Consider the following 25,399-nt stretch of genomic DNA (forward strand, 5'->3'; position numbering starts at 1 on the left):
GAGAGTCGAGAAGGGCAGCCACTTCGTACACATCACTGGGGACAGCGCGAGGGGAAACAGGCCGCCCGAGGGGACGAGAGAACCGGTTGCAAAGCAAGGGCTTCAAAAGCGAAACGTGAAACGTGTTCGGAATGCGCATGGAAGAGGGCAAGTCCAGGGAGTAGGAAACGGGGTTAACCCTACGTAACACCTTGTAGGGACCAAGGAACCTGGGAGCGAACTTCATCGAGGGAACCTTGAGGCGGAGGTTCCTAGAGGACAACCATACCCTATCACCCGGAACATAGGAAGGGGCCGCACCCCTATGGCGATCAGCAAACTTCTTCTGAGCAGCCGCTGAACGGGACAGCGCAACATGGACCTGATCCCACATCTTCCGCAAAGAGGCGAGGTGCTGGTCCAAAGCGGGCATTCCCTTGTCGGAGAACGCACCGGGAAGGACGGAAGGCCGAAACCCATAAGCAACCTCAAAAGGACTTAAGCCAGTAGACGAATGAGACACCGTATTCCTGGCAAATTCAGCCCACGGAAGGAGGCGAGACCAGTCATCCTGGTGCGCATTAGTGAAGCAGCGCAAATACAATTCCACAGACTGATTAGCACGTTCGGCTGCACCATTAGATTGCGGGTGATAGGAGGAAGTAAACGACAAGGAGACCCCCATCTCGGCACAAAAACCCCTCCAAAACCGAGAGACAAATTGAGGACCCCTGTCAGATACAATATTCTCAGGTACCCCATGCAAGCGGAACACTTCCTTGGCAAACACCTGAGCAAGCTGAATCGCAGAAGGCAGCTTCTTAAGCGGAATAAAGTGCGCCATTTTAGAGAACCTATCCGTCACAGTTAATATCACTGTCTGACCATCGGAAGGAGGAAGGTCTACAATAAAATCCATGGATAAGTGGGTCCATGGTTTATTGGGTATCGATAGAGGCATCAGGAGACCCTGGGGTCTCACATTAGGGGACTTACACTGCGTACAGACCCGACAAGCCTGCACAAAATCCACCACGTCTCGCTTGAGTGAAGGCCACCAGAACTGTTGAAGGAGGCCCTTATAAGTCTTGGTAACCCCTGGATGACCAGCAGTTTTGGCGGTGTGAAATAAAGTTAATAACTTCTTTCTGTCATTCACTTTAACGTATAGTCTGCCAACAGGCGTCTCAGGGGGTGCTTGAGTTTGGTATGTCTTAATATTATCAAGAACAAGAGACGAAACAACCAAACGGGTAGCAGCTATTATCTGAGACGCAGGTACTATAGGTTCAGGGGTCGAGTTAACAGATTCTAGAGGTTCATACTGTCGAGAGATAGCGTCAGCTTTGGCATTACGGCAACCAGGTCTATAGGTAATCACGTATTGGAAGCGTGAAAGAAATAGAGACCATCTAGCCTGCCGGGCGGACAACCTTCTAGCATCAGCTATATAGGAGAGGTTCTTATGATCTGTTATAACCATAACTTTGAGTCTAGAACCCTCTAATAAGTACCTCCATTCCTTAAAAGCTAACACAATAGCTAATAGTTCCCTGTTCCCAACATCGTAATTCTTTTCTGGATCAGATAACCTTTTTGAAAAGTAGCAACAGGGATGGAGGGGTTCGTCATACGATGATCTCTGTGACAGTACTGCTCCCACGCCTGATTCAGAAGCGTCCACTTCCATAACAAAGGGAAGGGAAGGATCAGGGTGGCGTAGTACTGGAGCAGAGGCAAATGCCTTCTTGAGAGTTTCGAAGGCCTTAAGGGCTTCAGGAGTCCATACCCTAGGGTGTAGACCTTTCTTAGTCAGCTTCGTTATAGGGGAGATAAGTGGTGAAAAGTTTCTTATAAATTTCCTGTAATAGTTGGCAAATCCTATAAAACGCTGGATAGCCTTAAGACCTTGGGGAAGCGGCCAGGATAGTATGGCTTCTAACTTAGCAGGATCCATACTGAAACCCTGTTCGGAAATTATATATCCTAGAAATTGCACCGAGGTCTGATCGAACAAACCTTTTTCTAATTTACAATAAAGTCCGTTCTGTAATAACCTTTTCAGCACCATCCTAACATGATTATGATGTGTCTGCAAATCAGGGGAATATACAAGGATGTCGTCAAGGTACACCACGGCACAGACATGCAATAGATCCCTGAGGACATCGTTTATGAGGTCCTGAAACACAGCGGGAGCATTACACAGTCCAAAAGGCATGACTAGATACTCGTAATGTCCGCTACGTGTATTGAATGCTGTTTTCCACTCATCATTCTCCTTTATACGAACAAGGTTATAAGCCCCCCTGAGGTCTAATTTAGTGAAGTATTTAGAACCTTTGACCCGGTCAAATAACTCCGTGATGAGGGGAATAGGGTAGGCATTTTTAATCGTTATATTGTTCAGGCCCCTGTAGTCTATACAAGGCCGTAGGTCACCCTCCTTTTTGGCAACAAAAAAGAAACCAGCCCCAGCAGGAGAGGAGGACCTTCTGATAAAACCTTTACTTAAGGCTTCCTTTATGTACTCCTCCATTACCTGGTTCTCTTTTTCAGAAAGAGGGTATACCTTACCCCTAGGTGGCATAGTACCAGGTAAGAGGTTTATGGCACAATCATATTCACGGTGCGGGGGTAGTTTATCTGCCTCCCTTTTTTCAAACACCATAGCTAGGTCCGCATACACAGGAGGAACATTAACAGAAAGTGGTTTGGCTGTGGGTACATTAAGCAAGCCAACAGGACAAACACGAGTCATACATTCCCTTTGACAAGATTTCCCCCAGGAGAGAATCTCCAAACAACCCCAATCAATCATCGGATTGTGTTTAACCAACCAGGGGAAGCCCAAAACGACAGAGGCTGTAGGGGAGTTGATTATTTGAAAGGACAATCTTTCCTTGTGCAAGGCACCCACAGACATAACCAGTTCTTTGGTCTCATGGGTCACCAGAGGTTTCTCCAGTGGTCTACCATCTATGGCCTCCACAGCCAAGGGAGTGACCTTTTGGATCAGAGTCAAAGATGCGGTTTTAGCAAAACTCTCATCCATAAGATTGTCAGCAGCCCCTGAATCTATCAAGGCTTTGGTAATCACGGTAGTATTACCAACAAAAAGGGTAACCGTAATAAACGGTCTAGTAATGGGGACGTGAGGGGTAAACGACATAACACCCGAGGCCGACCCCTCTATAGGCCTTGGGTGCTGCAGTTTTCCCCGCAATTCAGGGCAGGTTCTTAGAAGATGTCCCCTTTTCCCACAGTAAAGGCATAACCCTTCCCTTCTTCGGTATGATTTTTCTACCTCAATTAACCCAGTAACACCCAATTGCAAGGTTTCAGGGGGAGGTTGGCTAGAAGGGGGTAATGCCAGTAACGCAGTACTGGGTAAAGCAGGTAACATCTGAGTATACATACGCCTCTGACTACGTCTCTCTCTAATACGATTATCAATACGGATGATATAATCTATAAGATCATCCAGAAGGACAGGCAATTCCCTGGAGGCTATTTCGTCCAGGATGTAAGCGGCCAAACCCTCCTGAAAGGCTGTAACGAGGGCATCATTATTCCAAACCACCTCAGCTGCTAGAGTGCGGAATTCGATAGTGTAATCCGCTACAGATCTGTTAACCTGTCGGACCCTAAGCAGAGCTTTGCCAGCAGAAGCAACCCTGCCGGGTTGATCAAATGTGCGTTTGAAAGCGGTCAAAAAGTCTGCAAAGGACATTGGGGAAGCATTCTCCCACATGGGATTAGCCCATGCTAAAGCTCTCCCTGACAAGTGGTTTATCAAAAAGGCTATTTTAGATCTGTCAGTGGGATAGGAACGTGGATTCATCACCAAATGGATGTCAATTTGGTTGAGGAAACCACGACACAATGCCGGGTCACCGCTGTAGCGCTGTGGCGGCGTCATATGCACTACATGGGCAGGAACGGGTGCCGGAGTGGGAATGGGCTCGGACACAGCAGCAGCAACCTCCTGAACGGCAGGCTGCAAGTGTGCAGTGCGAGCCAGTATGGTTTGCAAAGCTTGAGCAAACTGATCCATACGGTGGTCCAAGCCATCCATTCTAGCCTCCTGATTAACTAGGAGCTGTGGTATGTCAGCAGGTTCCATTATGGCCCTGTTGTAATGTCACGATTCGGGGAACCCAACACGCTAACATACACACAGACACTCACACAGAAAGTGTGCAGTACCGGTCCTTAGAGTGGCCGGGCTAAGCACACACAGAATAGTCAGGAGACAAGCCGAGTAAGGGGAACCAGAAAACAGAATAACGAGAAACAAGCCGAGGTCAAAGGGTAGGAGAAAGTCACAAAGTCAGTATAACAAGCCAGAGAGTACGTAACCAGAAATCACACGTTCAGCATCAATACAATAAAGCAAAGACCACAACAGGGCAGGGAGGAACAGGAAAGGTAAGTATATAAACCAGAAGGTTAATTCTGATTGGCTAATTTCCAATCAGAATTAACAATCACACGTGGGAGATATCTAAACCTCCCACTGTGATTGAGGCACTGTGCCTTTAACGCCGGGTCAGGTGACTGACCCCGGCGTGTAACAAATTGGCCGGTCTCCCAGCGTGCAGCGTCATGCATGCTGCCACTGGGGGACCCGGAAGAAGACGCGGACGGCACCCGTGGCTGGGAGGATGCCGCCCGCCGAACACCTGGCAGGAAGGGGACCGTGGACGGCTGGAGGGTGAGTGCCGCGAGCGGACTGCAGCCTCCCCTTGCAGCCGCCCGCGGGGTCCTGACACTTGGTATGTCTCGACACTGAAAAAGTCAACCCATCTGGGGAAAAGGTGAACGCGTCAACGTCCAAAGCCCAGACATCGGAGACTCGACAAAAGGATACAAGGCACAAAAGAAGTGTAAACTTGGCAGATAACGGTCGTAGAGATAGATCCAGATTATCTGGCCATTCCTGAATGAAGTACAAAACCTGGTGTATGTCCCAGAGGGATGCATATTTCGGTGCCAGCGGACGTGAAAGTCTGATGCCTCTCAGGAGTCTACAAACCAAGGGGACCTGTCTGATGGGCGACCCTTGAAGGGGAGCATGAGCCGCTGAAACGGGCGATCTGGCAACGTTAACGGACTTCCCTTGGTCGAAGAGGTGAGAGAGGAAATTTAGGATGCTGGCTACACATGCTGTAAGGGATTGATACTCCGTTCCAGGCACCAACTACACCATATGTTCCAGGCGGACAAATAACATCTCCTCGTTCCTGGGGCCCAATAGTCCAAGGAGAGGCTTCTAGCTGATCCCAATAGTTCACTAACATTCCAGGTATCCCGTAAAGAGTCCAAGCCACCAAGTGGAGATAGCCGTCCAGTATGAGGGGGTGATGGTTGTCTCGTGAGTCCGAAAGGAGAATGTGCGGGGAAGGAAGGAGAAGCAGGTCCCGACATGACAGCTCCAGTAATTCCGGGAACCAAGCCTGGCCTTGCCAAAGAAGTGTCAGCAACACCAACAAAACCTGTTGGCACCGGAATTGGAGTAGGACCCTGGAGATCATAGTGAATGGTGGAAATGCGTAGGCTCCCTGTGACCACCAGTCCTGAAGGAAAGCATCCACTGCTGCGCATGTCGGGTCCGGGAGCCAGCTGAAATAAGTCAAAACCTGGACGTTCGTCCTGGAGGCGAACAGATCCACCGTGAATGGCCCCCTCCATCATGCACCTTCGAGGAATATCGGCTGATGTAGCTGCCAATCTCTGGCATCCCTCCAGTGTCTGGAGAACCAGTTTGCCGTCAGGTTCTACACACCTGGGAGATACTCCGCCTGGAGGGTGATGTTGCGCTGAAGACAGAAATTGTAAATCTCCTTCGTCACTTTCGTCAGTGCCAGTGAACGGGCCCCCCCAGATGGTTGATATACTGTACTGCTGATATATTGACTATTCTCAGCAGGATGCCGCAATCCGACAGATGACCCGCCACGCTCCGTATTGCGAACGAGCCCGAAATCATCTCTAGGCAATTGATGTGATAATCTGTTTCTATGTGTGACCACGGGCCTCCTGTGGAGGCGGTTGGGCAGGTTGCTCCCCAGCCCCAAAGGCTCGCATCCGATTCCAGTACGAAGTCTGGAGTCGGGCCGCAAATTGCCTTGCTGTTCCAGACCGACATGTGCATCAGCCAGTTCAGTCTTGGCCTCCTATGTTATGGGAATCCGTTGATCGTGTGAGGGTTTCCTGCGTAGGAAACGTGCTTTCAGGCGTTGCGTGGCCCTGTAGTGAAAGGGTCCCAGGTAGATGGCCTGGATCGATGCGGATAAGAGGCCCACCACTCGTGCCAGGACCCTGAGTGGGATCTGATCTTGGCGTAATATCCGTTGGATTTCTTTCCGAATGGCAGTGATCTTGGCTTGGGGAAGGCATATGATGCACTAAGTCGCATCTATTTTGAATCCCAAGACTTGAACTACCTGCGTCGGCGTGAGCGCCGACTTCTCCTGGTTGACCACAAAACCCAGAGATTCAAACAAAGAGACTGTATAAAGCATCTGAGATTTCAGCCTGGAGGCGTCCTCGCAGAATAGAAGTAGAATGTCCAGATGTATTAGGCATCGGTTGCCCCTGGAGCGTAGGCGAGTCATCACCGGTTTTCAAAGTTTGGTGAAACACCATGGTGCCGAACTGAGGCCGAAGGGTAGGCAGGTGAATTGGCACGGTCTCCCTTTCCAAATAAAGCGGAGGAAACATTGGCAACTGGGACGGATAAGTAGGCATCCTTCAGGTCCAGGCGAGTGAACCAATCCCCTGCGTGCAACAAGTCTCTCAGAAGGTGGATGCCCTCCATCTTGAAGTGTTGATCGACAATAAAGGTGTTCAGGTTCCTCAGGTTTATAACCAGACGTAAATCTCCCATCTTCTTCCTGACTAGAAATATGGAACCTTCGTCCGGTGCCCATTGAACCTCCCCTTTGTCGAAAAGGGCTTTTATCTTGGCATCCACCAGAGCTTGTTGTTCTCTCGACGATATCAGCAATGGGGGAGGCACATCCTGAATGGGAGGTGAATGGAAATCTATGATGTAACCCTGGACTGTCTGGAGTATCCATGTGTCCGAAGAAATGTCCCGCCACCTGTCAAGACAATAATGTAACCTGCCAGCATGTAAAATATTGTGGAAAAAATGTCGTGTAACATGTCTCACCTGTAGGCATTCTGCCTCTTCCACATGTCCGGCTTCCTCTGCCATGGTTCGACCTCTGGAAGGCGAAGGACCCAGAATGGTAGCTAGGGAAGAAAGTCTGTGTCCGGGATCCTCGGTGGCTTGATGGCTAGACGCGGCTGGAGGCACGACCCCTCTGCCTTCCAGCCCTGGCAAAAACACGCAGGATGTGAGTGCGGAAAACTCTCCTTATTGAGGATTGTGCCTTGTTTAGGGTAGCATAGAGATTGACATGTCTATGGAACTCCTTGATGAAGGGTTCACCGAACAGTAGCCTCTTGGCTAATGGTCCCAGCTCTTTGGATCCCAACTCTGACAATTTAGCATCCATGTGCATGAGGACCGCCTTTCTCCGCTCCGTGCATAGCGCCACGTTGGAATTGCCCAGCTGGCAAATAAAGCGTAACGCCCAATCTCTTATGGCCGCTGGGTCCAGGGGTGAGCCCTGTGAGACAGCTTCCTCCGCCATCATAAGGATCCGGGCCAGCGGCCCCAACATGTCAAGCACCTTATCCTGTGCCAGGCAGAGGCTGTGTTCAATCCCTTTCTTGGGATCGCGACCTGTGCAGGTCAGAGAGGTGGAGACCATCGGGTCGAATTCGGGTGTCATCGCGACCTTGTCAGGCAAGGTGGGTCTGGGGCACTCTGCCCTCAATCTCTTCCAAACTGCCCAATCGAGGGGTCTGCGAACCCAATAATGTACAAACTGCGCCAGATGTTCGGGCAGGGACCACTCAGGAGACCTGGGGTGCCGGATGATGTGCGGGTTGAAGAGGGGCTCTCCCGTCGAGTCCATGAACACGTCCTCCCCTAAGGAGGAGTGCAAGTGCTGAAGCGGTCTCACCAGCATCCTGTTGGTACGAGAACTCCTTCGGGTCCTCTACACCCCACCCGCCTTTGTACTCCAAGGGGGATTGATCCGCCCGCCATTCATCCAGGTTGGACAGGGGTGGGGGAAGAAATAACTCTTCCTCCTCTTCTGGAAAGCACCTTGGTCGAGCCGGTGATGAGGCGGTCGCCTGCCTAGGTTACTTCACAGGAGCCTTACCCTTCCGGGTACTTGGCTCAGGGCCTTCACCCTCACAGTAGTGCTTAGGCGCGCGTGACTGGTCTCTGTCCGATGAGTCGGGACCGGACTCTACCAGCGAGCGCTGAGACTCTGCTATGTCCCTATCCTGGGATGCTAGGAGTAGTGCTCGAGAGAGCGCTTTCTCCACGGAAGCGGCGATAGATCATTGCCTGAAGGCTATCTTGGGTCGGAGCGTCCATATCCTGACCGTAGTGTGACCCTGAGGATAGAAATTACAGGTGTCACCCCAGCTAGTATGGGAGCAGTGCTTATCTGGACACAATCCCTTAGTGTCTATAGTGTGGTCGGGGGGCGGTCCCCCAGTATAAGAATACCCCGTATATATTCCTAGACCTGCGGCCGAAGGGGATTTAGGCACGGACAATAAGGCGTGTTTGTCAGGGCAGGCCAGTCAGAGGGCACAGACAGAGCAGGCCAGTCAATGTGGCACAGACATAGCCAGCCAGTCAGTCAATGTGGCACAGACAGAGCAGGCCAGGTCACTTAGAAGTGGTGTATAAAATAGGACTCAGGGTCACTCTTAGGGAAGCGCTCCTTATTTGTGTAGTAGAGGTCCTGGGACACCTTGTGTAAAATCCAGATGTAAACCCCTGATATAGTAAATCTGTAGTATGTAGTGCTCAGACACTCACTAAAACAAGTGTATAATGTTAGGTGCAGTACACTGTGGGAGACACCTCACTGACTACCAATGAATAAAAATATCATGCCTAACATACAATACTGGGGAACAGTAGGCTGGTTAATCCAGGTCTGAAGCAGGGGAAAAGACTGCTCCCAGACTGCCAGCTCTTCCTAGGCCTCAGGCCGCGGTCTGGCTTAACCCCTGGCACCCAGCAGGGGAAAGCATACTGTCACCGGCTTCCCGGTACTTAACTAACAGCCGGTGTTGTGCCTGTTTTTTTTTTTTTTCTTTCAGATTTGTTAGTCTGATTTGCCGAACTGAAATTGATTGTTTTGTTACTAAGTGAGATTAGCCGGTTGTGTTTCGTTTGTGCGAACAACATGTGTACTGTGAGAATGATGGTTCGTTTCTGCGTTCGTGTGTACGTATATTAAAGGACCACTATAGGCACCCATCTACCATTAAAATTATAGACTGATCATTTCTAACAGTGAGAGACCGAATAAACAAAAAATCCAGAAAAACGCATGTCAAAAAGTTATAAATTGCATGTCAATGAGTGAAATAAGTATTTGATCCCCTATAAACCAGCAAGGTTTCTAGCTCCCAGGTGTATTTTATACAGGTAATGGGCTGAGATTAGGAGCACTCTCTTAAAGGCAGTGCTCCTAATCTCAGCATGTTACCTGTATGAAAAAAAAAAAAAAAGACACCTGTCCATAGAAGCAATCAGATTCCAAACTCTCCACCATGGCCAAGACCACAGAGCTGTTCAAGAATGTCAGGGACAAGATCGTAGACCTACACAATGCTGGAATGGACTACGAGAGAAGGTGACAATAGTTGGTGCGATTATTCACAAATGGAAGAAACACAAAATAACTGTCAGTCTCCCTCAGTCTGGTGTTCAATGCAAGATCATGAAAATGGTGAGGAATCAGCCAAGAACTACATTAACATCTTGTTAAGGATCTCAAGGCAGATGGGACCATAGTCACCAATAAAACAATTGATAACACACTACGCTGTAAAGGACTGAAATCCTGCAGCGCCTGCAAGGTCCCCCTGCTCAAGAAAGCACATGTGCAGGCCCATCTGAAGTTTGCCAATTAACATCTAAATGATTCAGAGGTGAACTGGGTGAAATTGTTGTGGTCAGATGAAACCAAAATAGAGCGTTTTGGCATTAACTCAACTCGCAGTGTCTGAAGGAGGAGGAATGCTGCCTATGACTCCAAGAACACCATCCCCACCGTCAAACATTGAGGTGGAAACATTATCCTTTGAGCGTGTTTTTCTGCTAAATGGACAGGACAACTGCACAAAATCAAAGGGACGATGGATGGGGCCATGTACCATCAAATCTTGGGTAAGAGCCTCCTTCCCTCAGCCAGGGCATTGGAAATGGGTTATGGGTGGGAATTCCAGCATGACAATGACCCAAAACACACAGCCCTGGAAACAAATAGTGGCTCAAGAAGAAGCACATTAAGGTCGTGGAGTGGCTTAGCCAGTCTCCAGACTTTAATCCCATAGAAAATCTGTAGAGGGAGCAAAAGGTTCGAGTTGTTAAACGGCATCCTCGAAACCTTAATAACTCGGAGAGGATCTGCAAATAGGAGTGGGACAAAACCCCTCCTGAGATGTGTGCAAGCCTGATGGCCAACTAAAAAGAAACGTCTGACCTCTGATTGTCAACAAGGGTTTTGACACCAAGTAATAAGTCAAAGGGGTCACATACTTATTTCACTCATTGACATGAAAATCAATGTATAACCTTTTTGTCAATCTTTCTTTTATTAAGGCATGTGCAATGGGGTACAGAACAAAGAGAGGGGAAATGTAATAGTGGTATACAGGTTAGGGTTTGTACAGCGTTAATTACATTTCCTGCTAAACAATGCCTAATTTTTATTTTTATGTGTTGGTTAACGATAACATCTCGTTCAGTCGAGTATTATAGATTAACTGTCGGTCATATTAGCTGACTATGTAGGTAAGGTTAAGAAAAATGGTTGATTGCTATCGCCTTACTGTCTAGGAATACCATGACACGCAGGGTGCAGATGGGAGTGTAAACTTGCAAATATGTGTCTCTATGTTTCATGACAGTATAGGCATACAAATCAGGTTTGCGTTAAACATTTGTGTCGATAGCGTGAAATAAATTAAAATAAAATACTATGCAGCAGATACATCATCACCCTTTGAAAGTATAAGAAAAAAGGAAAGTTTAAACTAGGGCGCTGAGAAAGATGAACTGTGAGACATGCGTTTTAAGGGCTGTATATGCCCAGATCAGTCTAACTAGGGTAAACAGTTATTGGCTGGCATTTGAGTTAAACATAGTCATATGTATATATTCAAACCATTAACCATAATGCTCATTGTGGGTACTAGCATAAGGGAGGGGGGAAAACGGTTAGGGTATTATGTCCGCAGATATCGTGTGGAGATAGAAGGTAAGTGGTCGGTAGCCTGTAATAAGTCCCTGTTCGTGAGAGCAGTTCACCCGATGCCTACTGGTATCAGGGTATCTTCCCCGGAAAGCGGGTGTCCAGAGTCGTGCTTTGACCGCCGGGCAGGTCCCTTGGGTCTTGGTGCGGTGTTCTTCTGCTTGCAGTGGGTGTCGTAGGGGTCCGGGTTGGGATCGGAGTTGGCGGCTCGGTGTTGGCAGGGTAAGTCCTCACCTCCGTCCCAGGCTATCAGAAGAGCCGACATCTTATAACCACAGATCCGGCTTTCACATGGGGCCGAACCTCTCTCCCTTTTGGAGTGGCAGGGGGTCCTGGTGGTCGGCCGCTGGATGCGGCGGCGAACCCTCCTCCAGCATGGGCGATGTCTCGGGGTAGCACCCCGGTTGGCCTTCGGCCTGGGTAGGCCAATAATAGGTGGCACAGATTTATGTAGTGTAGTTGGGCCCGAGGGGGTTCCCCTCGCTTTACGGTTCTCACCACTCCGTTCTGTGTCCCGAGGCCATGCCGGCTTGGTCATGCAGGGATACCGCAGTGCTTGCAAGCACAGTGATGGTGTGGGTGGCCACAATTTGCTCCGCAGTTTCCGCCAGAATTCTTGAAAGTGTCTGTCCAGTCGGGTGAGTATGTCGCTGGAATGCGGGAGCCACGTTTCCTCCTCCATTATGGTGGGACTGCGATTTTGCAGATCTGTTTCAGCTTTTACTACCCATGGTTGCTCATGGGGCAGTTCTCCCGACGCGGGCAGCGTGGCGGAGTCTGACCTGGTAGGTCTCTGTCTGGTTCTCCGGGCTGAGTGACAAGCTTCCGCCATTTTGGAGGCCCCTTCCCACGTTTTGCCTGGAGATGTCGCGGGCTCATGCTGAAGGTGCCGGGCGCGGGGCTCTCCGGCTGGCGGGGACCAGGATGACCCCCACCGGTCCATAGGGGGGGGGGGGGGAGGTATTGCCCAAGCTCACTGTTTGCTGCATGCGTCTGGCGGGAAAGCGTCCGCCTTTCTCCACCATCTCCCTCAGTAGGCCTTAGTCTGCCGATGCGGTACCCGGTCACCCTGGACATTGAGTTTGGTGTCTCCGGGTTCGGGACGGTTTCCCCAGTCTAGTAGGCCCTCTTGTAGGAGGATGAACGCCGGTTAGCAAGAATTATTCCCCGTTTTCGTGCTCGGTACCTAGGAGCTAGTTCAGAGCACGTCTGCCCTGGTTGCTAGTCAGGCCCCGCCCCCCGTATAACCTTTTTGACGTGCATTTTTCTGGATTTTGTTTTTTGAAGGAGAAGGGAGGCATGCCCTGTATGTCCTTTAGCTTGCCTCCCCTCCAGCAGACATGTTAGGCGGCCCCACACTGCCTTAAGATCCCCTGTCAGAACCCTGTGGGACCCATAGTGGTTTTCCTGGGAGCAGTGTGGGGAACAGTAGATTTCGGTAGTAGGTTTTAATTTGCAAATGGACTTCGCGTCCAGCCCTCATAGGGGGCATGGATGCCTACTCAATCCTTGTAGGGGAGTCACCACTCCCTCTCTCCTATTTAAGCACAGATCCGCCTGTGTTGTGCGCTCAGTTGTTTTGAAGTCTTCCCCAAGGTCTCCAGTCCTGGTTAACCTGCAAAGCCTACTCCAGCTTTGATCAAGCATTCTCATCATTCATCTAGTGGTGACGCTTTGGTAAAGACTTTTCTTTTCATATTAAGGACTTTTTTTATTTCTTATCAAAATTCTGCCTTATTTCATGCTTCTGTTTTGCATTGGGACTTTTTTAATTATATCTATTAAGACCTTGAATTCGGTGATTGCATTCTGAGCCTATTCACCGCAAACCCGTGACACATTATGAGATGCAGAGGTACAGCTGTTTCTACTGCAGTTTAGTACAAACTCTAAAAACTGAGCATTCTGCATAGCAATTATCTTTGTTTTTGCACACATACAGATACATAGATACAAATCCAATTCCAGGGTCTTAGAAAGGAGGATTCTGTCATATGTGATGTCCTACCCCATCATCTGCAATATCAAAATCCAAGCACAGGGCAAGTGAGTAGAAACAAAAAGAAATGAATCATCATTCACCTAGTTCACAGGTTTTCCTCTACTGCTAAAAAGCTAAAGCACCTGCTTACATCCAGCTATGCCATTCTTTTTTATATTTGTCAAGGCATCCATTCATATGGATGTGCTAATCTTATTCAGCTTAGCGTATACTACCTCATCTGAAGGGATGACTTTCTGCTTCCAATTACTTGCTAAAGCTATTTTTGCTACCGTAAGAATATTTAAAATAACTTTTCTATGGGCATGACTATTAATCTCAGGAATAATGTGAAGTATGAATTTCTCCGCATGCAATGGAATCAAAAGCTTTGTCTTATCATAAATCAAATTCTGAATTTGTTTCCAAAACTCTCTTAAATATGGACACTCCCAAAAAATATGCAGCATAGATCCTGCTTCTTTTTCGCACCTCCAGCATAACCCTAATGAATCAGCATACATGCGTGCTAATCTTTGCGGTACCAAATACCACCTCATTGTCACCTTACAATACGCCTCCCATAGCGATAAACTATGTTTAGAAAATTGAAGCCCAATTTAATTCTCCCATTATATCATATATTTTAATTTATCTGGTGCCGCACTTTCCGTCAGTGCATTATAGCACCAGGAAAAGGGTTTAACAGATATGTGTGACAAAATAAATTCTGGTGTAGGTAAGGTATTTACCTCATTATATGGATTATCCAAAGTATGTGCCTTTATTATATTCTTGATCCTTAAATACACAAACAAGTCTTTAGCTTCCAAATTTAATTCTTTTTGAAGATCAAGAAATAGCTTTACTTGTGGCCTATTCATTAAATTGCCTATTTGTCTTACCCCCATCTCTTGCCACCTTCTCATCTGAAGGTCCAAAGAGAGGGCCACTAATGCCATTATTGGTGCAGCTCTAAACATCAGATTTAAATGCATTACATATGGACACCATTTTTCCCATAAATTTAGCAAGAGTTTTGTGCTTTGTAACATAGATTTTAAAGGAGACTGGGGAACCAAACATGTCCATAGATAATATGTTATGTTATTTGCGTCTAAACATGCATTTTCAAATGTTAACCAAATTGGGTATTGAGAGGTTTTCCTCAACCTCAGTAATCTAATCCCTTCTGCTAGGAAAGATGCCCTGTACTATGTTTTTTTTACGTATGAAAGACCTGAACTCCCTCGTGCCACTCTAGGGGGTTTCCTCTTCCAAATATGAGCATTTATGGTTGTTACGACACTCACCGCCAGGGAGATGAAGCCGCCGTTTAGTAGATAATCCCCTTTCTCCAGAAATGCAGTTTTAAATCAGCCGATCGTCAAACTCCCGAACGGAGCATACGAACGCGGCAACTCCCGATAAGCAATCCAGACGAACTCCTTCCACAGCTAAAAATAACGAAAGTACTGTCCCAATAATAAATCCCTCCACAAACGAGACCAAGCTCCGTCTTGAGGGGTCAAACAGGAATGTGTTTAATGGGGGCTACCTGCCCGGTATTTATGCGGGTCTCCACAAGGTGGACACTCCCCTAGGGGACCTTGTGGAAGACTGTACAATATATTGGACAGTAGCCAATCGCAGTGGCTTCAACATAAGCCCTTCCCATTTTACCCATAAATCCTTCTTCTCTATCCCGGAGATAATTAGGAAGAAACCGGATTATCTCCAAGGATAGAGACAATCGCCATTTTAAAATACAGTAAGAAAAATACATTAAAATACATAACTTGAGAAATACCGAATGCATATGGTTCGTGTAACGTATTCCCAGATAGCCTGGACCTGAGTGCATACTTCTACCGAATAGCGCTCAGATCCGATGTACATAGTTCAATCACCATGGAGTCAAAGTCTTTCACAAGTCCTTCGGTATACGAACGACTCCATGGGACGGCTATCTGGGTAAAGTCCATACGAACGGTAGAAACTCCCGAACTGACCGGTGTTCGTACGCCTCGACGAAATAGGAGGCGAGCGGCGACTTCCAGCGGTGTTCGGCTAATAAAGTGTCCATTTTTAGTTCCATAGGATTTGCACCGAACACCGCTGATTCTCCTCGTGTCCCAAAATGGCCGCCGCCTCGTGGTCGGCATACGAACGGCGACCACCCGTACGAATGGAATGGAGAGGTGTCTGCTGTTAACCGCAACGTTCTAATTGAGGTCAATAAGTTAACTAGCAGCACACTCCTCTCCTGGGTGGCCGTCCGTTCGGTAGTTTCAATCGGTATTTGGGGAAACACACGAACAGGGGCATACGGACAGGAAATCCAACTAAATCAAGGCAAACAGATGAACCAGCAATATAAGTCTATACAGATGGATCTGTCACAATGGTACTCTGAATTTGCTTAAGTAATTTGTTGGAGAGTGCTATAGGTAATGTTCTAAAAATATATAATATCTGAGGTAATATCATCATTTTAATGAGATTTATGCGTCCCAGCCATGAAATTTCCAAAACCTCCCATTTTGCCATTGCATTTTTAATTTGTTGAAGCATTGGATAGTGATTTACTTTAGTTAATATTTTAGCTGCTTTAGTGAGTTTAACTCCCAAATATTTTAAAATATTAAAAAAAAAAAATATTTGAGATTGTCTTTAAGTGCACTTTCTTAACAGTGTTTCTAAGAGTATCATTTGTAAGTATAAATGTCTGAGAGTCTGAGTGTTTTTAAGCGTATTTGTGTATTTCAGTGTATGCATGGTGGTATCCCAGTGATTCATTATCCACCCTTGGGACACTCTTAAAATTGTATGTGTTTTCAAGACTTTGACAATTTTTTAGCTGTGGAATTTTCAATACAAACAGATTAAAAACTGTATTGTATGTTGTTAGTCTAAACCCTGCATAATGATATACCCAGCTACAAAAATAAATATATTAAAATATTGACATATTTGTATATATGCCAATAATGTAACATTAAATGTTATTTTCAAGCTCAACTATTTGTGTTAAATTTAAAAATGGCCTGCCCTTTCTGCACAATTAACGGCTGAGTTGACTAACCCCTATGATTCTCTGCCACATTTATTTGCAGTGTCAAGTGGCAATATCAAGGAACATAAATGGGTAAATATAATTGGAGAGGTAGACTTTTGGATAGGCAATAGCTACAAATAATTGAAAAAAGGCTGCTAAGAAAATAATTTACAGAAACAGATTGAATTGTATACTATATTTGTTTCAATTACTGGAGTGTAAAATGTTTAATACTGCAAAGCTTTATAGTAATAAGATCTTCTCAATATAACTTCCATGTATAAGGTGATGTTTGTCGGTGTTCCTAAGTATCAAGTGAATAATAAATATTTCACTAATGACTACAAAAACCTTACCTGTCTGGAATTGGTGATATTTGTTCCAGTTGAGATTTCCCTCCTCTCAAAGACACTTTTCTTGCTTGCTATGCCTTCTGATGCTCCAGTGGTGCTTCGATTGAGGACAGGTATCCTAACATTTCCTGGTCTCTGTTAACATAGTGATGACTTAGCATTTTTCAGAAATGAAAGAAGCCACTAGCTAAAGATGTCTCAAATCAAAAACAAGTCAACACAACTTTGATAAGCAACACATTTTCAACAAATGGAAATATATAGCACTCAAGTGCAAAAAAAAAAAAAAAAAAACTTTATTAGCATATAAAATGATCATTTAATGTGAAACAGAGGAAAGCAGAAACATTGTGGTTTTTAAGAATTGTACTGTTTGTCCCCTGGCTGAAGAATAGTAAATAAAACATTTCTATCTTTATCTATACACACGTGAACTCTTAGCATTCACCCAACTACTGGTGGCAAGGCTGCAGTCTCATATCTCCCTCTGCTTTTATAGATATATTGGGCAGCACATGCATGGTTTTGCTATTTGGTTGCCTATCAGTTTCACTTACGGAAATTTACTAAAACTAATTTACTAAATGCCCATAATTCAAATTATTCAAAATGAACCAATACTATCTGAGGGTATTCAACACCGAAAGCCAGAAATTGATCATAGCAATTATTTTCTTGCACAATTAAAAAATAAAAATAAGAAATAAAAAATGTCAGTGGCAAAAGGAAGATGTGTGCAATATGACTTCCATATAACTACTATGAGTATACATTTACATCTATGTGGAAACACATTTACTAAACAGTTGACCTGCCACCAGTTGCTCATCTATTATTACCCCATCCTCTTCAAAGGGGCACTCTCCGCACCACCCCACTCTATCTTAATCTTTTGTCATACAATGTAAAACATTATTGTTTCATAGGAACTGCAATGCTTATATTTTGACTATAGATGTGATTTTTCAATGGAATTAAGCATTTATTTGATTAGCAGACCTTAGCTATTGTCATACATTTGCCCTAAGTATATTATATGTCTATTGTCATACATTTGCCACCACTGGTGGCAAACATTGGGGATTAAAGAAGAAAATGAGAAGCTGGTGTAAGGAGACTGGAATAAATGTGAATTGAATTACTTTTTTACGTTTTTAATTTTAAATAAATAATTATATATAATAATTCTTATATTTCTGCCCCACTCATATTGAATTGTATTTCAAAGCAGTATTTCATACAGTGTTGATACAAATGCCTCTCTATGAGAAGCATCTGAAGAGTTCAAGTTATCAGTAATGCTGTAGGCCAGTTTAATGGCTTTTTATACTTCACAATGCAGAAATAGGAACGCCAATTTAAACAAAAAAATACATCTTTATCTCTCTATACAGCACGTGTGGGAAGCAAATGAAATGATAACTAGTCAGCTATAAAAAAAAGAATATAAGTGAATGGCGCTTACACAGAATCTATTTAATTTCAATTGTAGTGACACCACAGAGTATGAGGAACAAGCATTACGCCCACTCACTCTAGATAACCAAATACAGGAGGTTAAACAATTAAATAGATAATCCCTATTGGAATATAAGAAGAAGGAGACAACTAAACAGAGGAACCACTTTTAATTTTAGATTATAATGGTGATGCTAAGCATATAAAATCTATTATTCACAAGTATTGGTACATTTTAAGAACTGATGAAGGTCTGAGCGACATCATTAGTGAGAAACCAAATATTGTATATAGGGGTACAAAAAACCTCCAGACCCTATTAGTAAAAATCATATCAAAACTAATGTGATTAACATGAATGTTTTTAATCAAAAACATGGTTTCTATCTGTGCAAAATGTGTGCAGCCTGCAAAAGAACGAAATCCAAAAAAGATACACATGCAAAATTTATTTCTAATGTAACACATAAGGAATATAGAATTAATTATATCCTTACGTGCCACTCTAGTAATGTGATATACCTCCTCTGGTGCCCTTGTGGACTACAGTATGTGGGAATGACATACTGGTACACTTGGGCAACATACAGAGGGGATACGCTAAACACAGCATCTCCGCACATTTTGCACAATACCATAATAGTTATCCTGCACATGTCAATTTCATTGCTATTGCTCATAAGAAGAAAGATTGGAGGGGCGAGGACAATTTTAAAGAACTCAGTAAATTGGAAAATAGGGGGATATTTGAGTTGGACACTATCTCCTAATGGTTTTAATTTAGATTTTGAGCTGGTCCATTTTTTATAACAGTTGTTTAGGACTTTTTACTAGTTTATATATATGTATATATATATATATATATATATATATATATATATATATATATATATATATATACATACATATATGTATATATATATACATACATATACATATTTAGAGTCTGCATATATATTTATTTATTTTTTAGATGTACATATACTTACTTTTAGACCTTCTTACCATATATATTTCTTACCATATTTTTACTACATATTTTTGTACATACACAGATAGATTTTTTTGGACCATAAGATCTTTTTGACCATATAGGTACTTCTTTACATTATTATTTTTACATATATTTTTTGCCATTATCTTTTTTTATATGTAATTTTTGTACCTATATTACTATCTTTTAGTATCTTGCCCTATCAATCTTATCTACATGGGCTGCATTTAGATGAATATGCTCTATATGAGATGCAAACTTATTTTACCTTGTGATTTTGTACACCATTACTTATGTTGTGTAGTTTCCCCTTGCAGGGGACCTAGAATAGAGATCTATATGAGTGGTGCTGTCCCCTTTATGGATTTACATATTGTTATGCTAATCTTCCCTTTTGATGTAAAACTCTTTTTTTACCGACTGAAATGTACTGTTTATATAGCTAAATCATGTACCCTATTAGCAACTATAGGTGCACATTTGTAACATGGAGTCTCCTGCTTTAACTGGGCAAATGAATTGAATCATGAGAGACTGACGAAACTAGCGCCGAAAATACCGGAAGTGGTGCCAGAAGCCGAACTTCCGCCCATGTGACCGGCAGCCATAGAAGCGGCGAATTTAAAAGTAAAAGCAGCTGGATGAATTTTATGCACTGATGAAAACTTGGACTAAGTTGAAAACGCGTCTGCATAGCTGACAGCTTGTGTGTCACCATATTGGACTTGCACAGCTTGTTTTTTTTTATCATTTATAGAAATGAATTCACTGGTAAGACCACACATTGAATATGCTGTGCAATTTTGGGCACCTGTTCTAAAGAAGGATATTATGGCACTAGAAAAGGTGCAGAGGCGGGCTACAAAATTAATAAAAGGAATGGAACATATCAGCTATGAAGAAAGGTTAACAAATTTAAACCTATTTAGTTTAGAAAAACTTCGCCTGAGACGGGATATGATAACATTATACAAATATATTCGAGGCCAATACAAACCATTGTGTGGAAATCTATTCACAAACCGGACTATACATAGGACACGAGGTCATGCGTTTAGACTAGAAGAAAGAAGATTTTGTCTAAGGCAAAGGAAAGGTTTTTTTTTACTGTAAGAACAATCAGGATGTGGAATTCTCTGCCTGAAGAAGTGGTTTTATCAGAGTCCATACAGATGTTCAAACAGCTACTAGATGCATACTTGCAAAAACAGAATATTCAAAGATATAATCTTTCAATGTAGGGTAATAACTGCTTGATCCAAGGATAAATCTGACTGGCATTCTGGGGTCAAGAAGGAATTTTTTCCTAGCTTGTTGCAAAATTGGAAGTGCTTCAAACTGGGTTGTTTTTGCCTTCTTTTGGATCAACAGCAAAAAACATATGTGAGGAAGGCTGAACTTGATGGACGCAAGTCTCTTTTCAGCTATGTAACTATGTAACTAAATTTGTTTATTTTTAGCATCATCATTGCTTTTTTTTTTCCTGATCTTTGGGGGGGATCCATCATCCAGGATTCTCCAGACAGCCTTTTGAGGCACCTTTGGGTGTTATATACAGAGCCTGGCACGGATCTGCAATTTGTGAGTGTATCCAATCATTTTTATACTAATTTATTTGTAAATACAGTCAACACTATGTATTGTTTTCTTTTTGTGTTGTTCTAGGATCTATTCTTTGGAATACTATCTGCATATATCTACACATGTATAAGTATCCATAACTTTTTTTGGTTATACAACACTGATACTATTTGTACACAGGGAGTGGTGTGTGTATTTGGCACTTGCTGTTTTTCTCAAGAACCTCTACTTACTAAGTAGTCAGCTATGGCAGCCCATTTGCTAGAAGGTCCAATCCCATTACTATTGGGACAGATCCTATATTCTGAGTAATAGAGGTGGGGTAACCTGTTAATGCCTTCATCTATTTGTGGCAGTGAAGGCTTAAAAATAATAACTACAGCAATCCAATTGCTACAGCATATAAACACTTTAACTGCTTTATTGTGGGTAGGGGCCAGAAACCGGTCCCTCTTGTTCTCAACCATAGGTGTCAGAAAAGGTTTGATATAATAATGAAGTAAGGGGACTTGCAATCAGAGCTATCCAATTGCTATTTCATGTAATCCTCTAACTGCTTGGCAGTGAGTTTGATGTTAAGGAGGGACCAGAAACGGGCCTCTGGTATTATTCTTCTAATACTCAATCCCAAACTAACCCACTGATGCCTGCTCAACCATTTAGTTACTAAACCATTTCAGTCTTCTACAGGATTTTACTTAAGTGTTGGAATTGTGAATCTAGGGAATATTTGTCAATTTGGAATATATTCAGACTTTAGTAAATAACCCTGTCTGTGTAAAAACACTTCATCTATAAGACAGAAGCGTGGAAGAAAAAGTTGAGATAAGAAATGTATTTATGTAATTTTTTTTAAATCTAGATTTTGACATTAGAAACTCCCCAGTATGGAATAACATATTCACAACAATCGAAATGATTGGCATCTTATAAACAGATATTTCATTTCTTAACCCCTTAAGGACACAAGCCATTTTTGCATGTTTTGCTGTTTGTGTTCAAACACAATTTGCATCTCTGTCATTTAATGCACCAACACATATTATATACCATTTTAGAGGGCAAAAAATACTTTAATTTGATGTCTCATATACATAGATAAATGATCATTAATTATTTTTATTTTTTTTCAGTTTTGGCAATATTAGCGTGTGCATAATATGTCCAGCTTACGAAAAGTTATTCAAAATAAATTAATGTGTCTTGATTTATAGACTACATAATATGTGTAGGTTTTCAGCTTATTTTGAAAGTTACAGGATACAAAATACAAGGACTAATACAATTCCAATGTGAAACAATTTTAGAAGTTGACATGTTTTTCTTGTAGGTTTAGTAGCCATCACAGAAAACAAAATTGCCACAGAAAAGAATATATTTATATAAAGTAGATCACTACTATTACTATTTACCAAGGCTTATTTTGACACTTTTAACATAGTCATTTCATCGCCAATCTCTGCTAAATATTGGAGCAAAATTGTGTTTTTTTCTTTATTTTGGCATTTACATATATAACAAGGTTTTTGTAATGTATACTGGGGCGGACTGAGAACCCTCAGGGCCCCCGGGCAAAATAAATCAAGGGCCCCCTTACAGGCCCCACCCATACTCAGCAGCAAGTGCCACCCATGTCCTGCCTCCATGCACCGCCTCCAGCCACACCCTACACAATCTTTAGACACAAGGAACAAAAGTGCAATAATCCCTTCAAGGCCCCAGTAGAGACTACAATTGAGGGCTAATGGGCCCCCTCTTCTTACCCCCTTCTTACTCCCGCCCCCTCTCTTCTTACCCCCTTCCCCTCTTCTTACCCCCTCCCCTCTTCTTACTCTTCCCTCCCCCTCTTCTTACCCCCTCCCCTCTTCTTACCCCCTCCCCTCTTCTTACTCTTCCCTCCCCCCTCTTCTTACCCCCTTCTTACTCCCCCCTCCCCCTCTTCTTACCCCCCTCCGCCTCTTCTTACCCCCTTCTTACTCCCCCCTCCCCCTCTTCTTACCCCCTTCTTACTCCCCCTCTCTTCTTACCCCCTCTCTCTTTTTACCCCCTTTCTTTTTACCCCCTCCTCTCCCTTTCTCTTTTTGCCCCCCCACTCCCCTCCCATCCCTTTCTCTTTTTGCCCCCCACTCCCCTCCCCTCCCTTTCTCTTTTTGCCCCCCACTCCCCTCCCCTCCCTTTCTCTGTTTGCCCCCCCTCCCCTCCCTTTCTCTGTTTGCCCCCCCTCCCCTCCCTTTCTCTGTTTGCCCCCCCTCCCCTCCCCTCCCTTTCTCTGTTTGCCCCCCCTCCCCTCCCCTCCCTTTCTCTTTTTGCCCCCCCTCCCTTTCTCTTTTTGCCCCCCCTCCCCTCCCTTTCTCTTTTTGCCCCCCTCCCCTCCTTTTCTCTTTTTGCCCCCTCCCCTCCCTTTCTCTTTTTGCCCCTCTCCCCTCCCTTTCTCTTTTTGCCCCCCCTCCCCTCCCTTTCTCTTTTTGCCCCCCCTCCCCTCCCTTTCTCTTTTTGCCCCCCCTCCCCTCCCCTCCCCTCCCTTTCTCTTTTTGCCCCCTCTCCCCTCCCTTTCTCTTTTTGCCCCCTCTCCCCTCCCTTTCTCTTTTTGCCCCCTCTCCCCTCCCTTTCTCTTTTTGCCCCCTCTCCCCTCCCTTTCTCTTTTTGCCCCCTCTCCCCTCCCTTTCTCTTTTTGCCCCCTCTCCCCTCCCTTTCTCTTTTTGCCCCCTCTCCCCTCCCTTTCTCTTTTTACCCCCCCTCCCCTCCCCTCCCTTTCTCTTTTTACCCCCCCTCCTCTCCCCTCCCTTTCTCTTTTTGCCCCCCCCCCACCTCTAGCGTGGCCGAGCTGCTCTCCGGTCCGCGGTGCCCGGCCGGAGTGATAGGAAGATGCACACTCAGTGTGCACCTTCCTGTCAGTCCGGCCGGGTACAGGAAACAGAAACTCCTGTTTTGCGCGGAACAGGAGTTTCTGTTTCCTGTACCCGGCTGGACTGACAGGAAGGTGCACACTCAGTGTGCACCTTCCTATCACTCCGGCCGGGCACCGCGGACCGGAGAGCAGCTCGGCCACGCTACAGGGGAGGGGAGGTGAGAAGCTGCAGCCACCTGAGGCTCTTAAGAGAGCGCTAAGGCGGCTGCAGCATTTAAAGGGGCGGCCGGGCCCTCTGATGGCGGGCCCCCCTCCCGGCCGGGCCCTCGGACCATGTCCGAAGTGCCCGACCGGTCAGTCCGCCCCGAATGTATATTTCGTAAAGGTGTATGCTATTCCTGCACAGAACCCTATATTGTGTTCAGCTACATCTGGCGAGTATAACAATACCCCCATTGTATGCCTTTGGCACTATTCTGTGAATCTACAATGCCATATAAGAGACAAGGCTATTTCAGTTTCTATAGTTAGAATTTTCATAGATGGATCTGACAGGCCTATGTCTAATTTGGAGGTATTATAGCAGTTTGACTGTTCAAATAACCCCACAAAGGGCTTTCATTTGATAAAGCAGACACCCCATGGTATCTTATATGGTGTATATCGTGCCTTAACTTGTCACCATTTTTTCACCAATGTATGCCAATGTTTGTGGTGAGGGGAAAACAAATGGCATCTTTACATACCGTATATACTCGAGTATAAACCGAACCGAATATAAGCCGAGGCCCCTAATTTTACCCCAAAAAACTGGGAAAACTTATTGACCCGAGTATAAGACTAGGGTGGGAAATACTGGTAAATTTCTAAATAAAATAAGATCCTAAAAAAATTCTATTAATTGAATATTTATTTACAGTGTGTGTGTATGAGTGCAGCGTGTGTGTATGAGTGCAGTGTGAGTGTATGCGTGCAGTGTGTGTATGAGTGCAGTGTGTGTATGAGTGCAGTGTGTATGAATGCAGTGTTTGTGTATGAGTGCAGTGTTTGTGTATGAGTGCAGTGTGTGTGTATGAGTGCAGTGTGAGTGTGTGTGATGCAGTGTGTGTTTGTGTATGTGTTGGTGGGGGGTGAGCATTTTGATTATTGTTATTTTATTAATTATTATTTAATCATTTTTTGTTATATTATTATTTATTTTATTAATTATTATTTAATTTTTTTGTTATATTGTTATTTTTTTTAATTATTATTTTTAATATTTTATTATTATTATATGTATTTTTTCCACCCCCCCTCCCTGCTTGATACATGGCAGGGAGGGGGGGTCTCACTCCCTGGGGGGTCCAGTGGCATTGGTAGTTCAGTCGGGGGAGGAAGGGGGCTGGCTGAGAGTTTAATTACCTCTCCTGCAGCTCCTGTCAGCTCCCTCCTCCTCCGCGCCGGTCCGTTCAGCTCCTCTGTTAGCTCCCAGTGTAAGTCTCGCAAGAGCCGCACTATGACCCCGCGGCTCTCGCGAGACTTACACTGGGAGCTGACCGAGGTGCTGAACGGACCGGCGCGAAAGAGAAGGGAGCTGACAGGAGCTGCAGGAGAGGTAAGCGCTCGCTGCCAGCCCCCTGTCTGTATTATGGCAATGCAAATTGCCATAATACAGACACTGACTCGAGTATAAGCCAAGTTGGGGTTTTTCAGCACAAAAAATGTGCTGAAAAACTCTGCTTATACTCGAGTATATACGGTACATGCTGCATTTTTGCTGAGTATTTCTTACACTT

The 25,399-nt window shown here is 44.6% G+C and overlaps 1 protein-coding gene across 1 annotated transcript in view; it reads right to left on the reverse strand.

The window, feature by feature from the left end:
* The window catches only part of LAD1 (ladinin 1), a 675,989-nt gene that overhangs the window by 82,587 nt on the left and 568,003 nt on the right, over positions 1–25,399 (reverse strand). The window contains exon 9 of the mRNA XM_063453187.1: positions 16,744–16,875. Coding sequence (XP_063309257.1) covers positions 16,744–16,875 — 132 coding nt within the window. The remainder of the gene's footprint in view (positions 1–16,743; positions 16,876–25,399) is intronic.

This window comes from Pelobates fuscus, chromosome 1, assembly GCF_036172605.1.
Source record: "Pelobates fuscus isolate aPelFus1 chromosome 1, aPelFus1.pri, whole genome shotgun sequence".
NCBI lineage: Eukaryota > Metazoa > Chordata > Amphibia > Anura > Pelobatidae > Pelobates > Pelobates fuscus.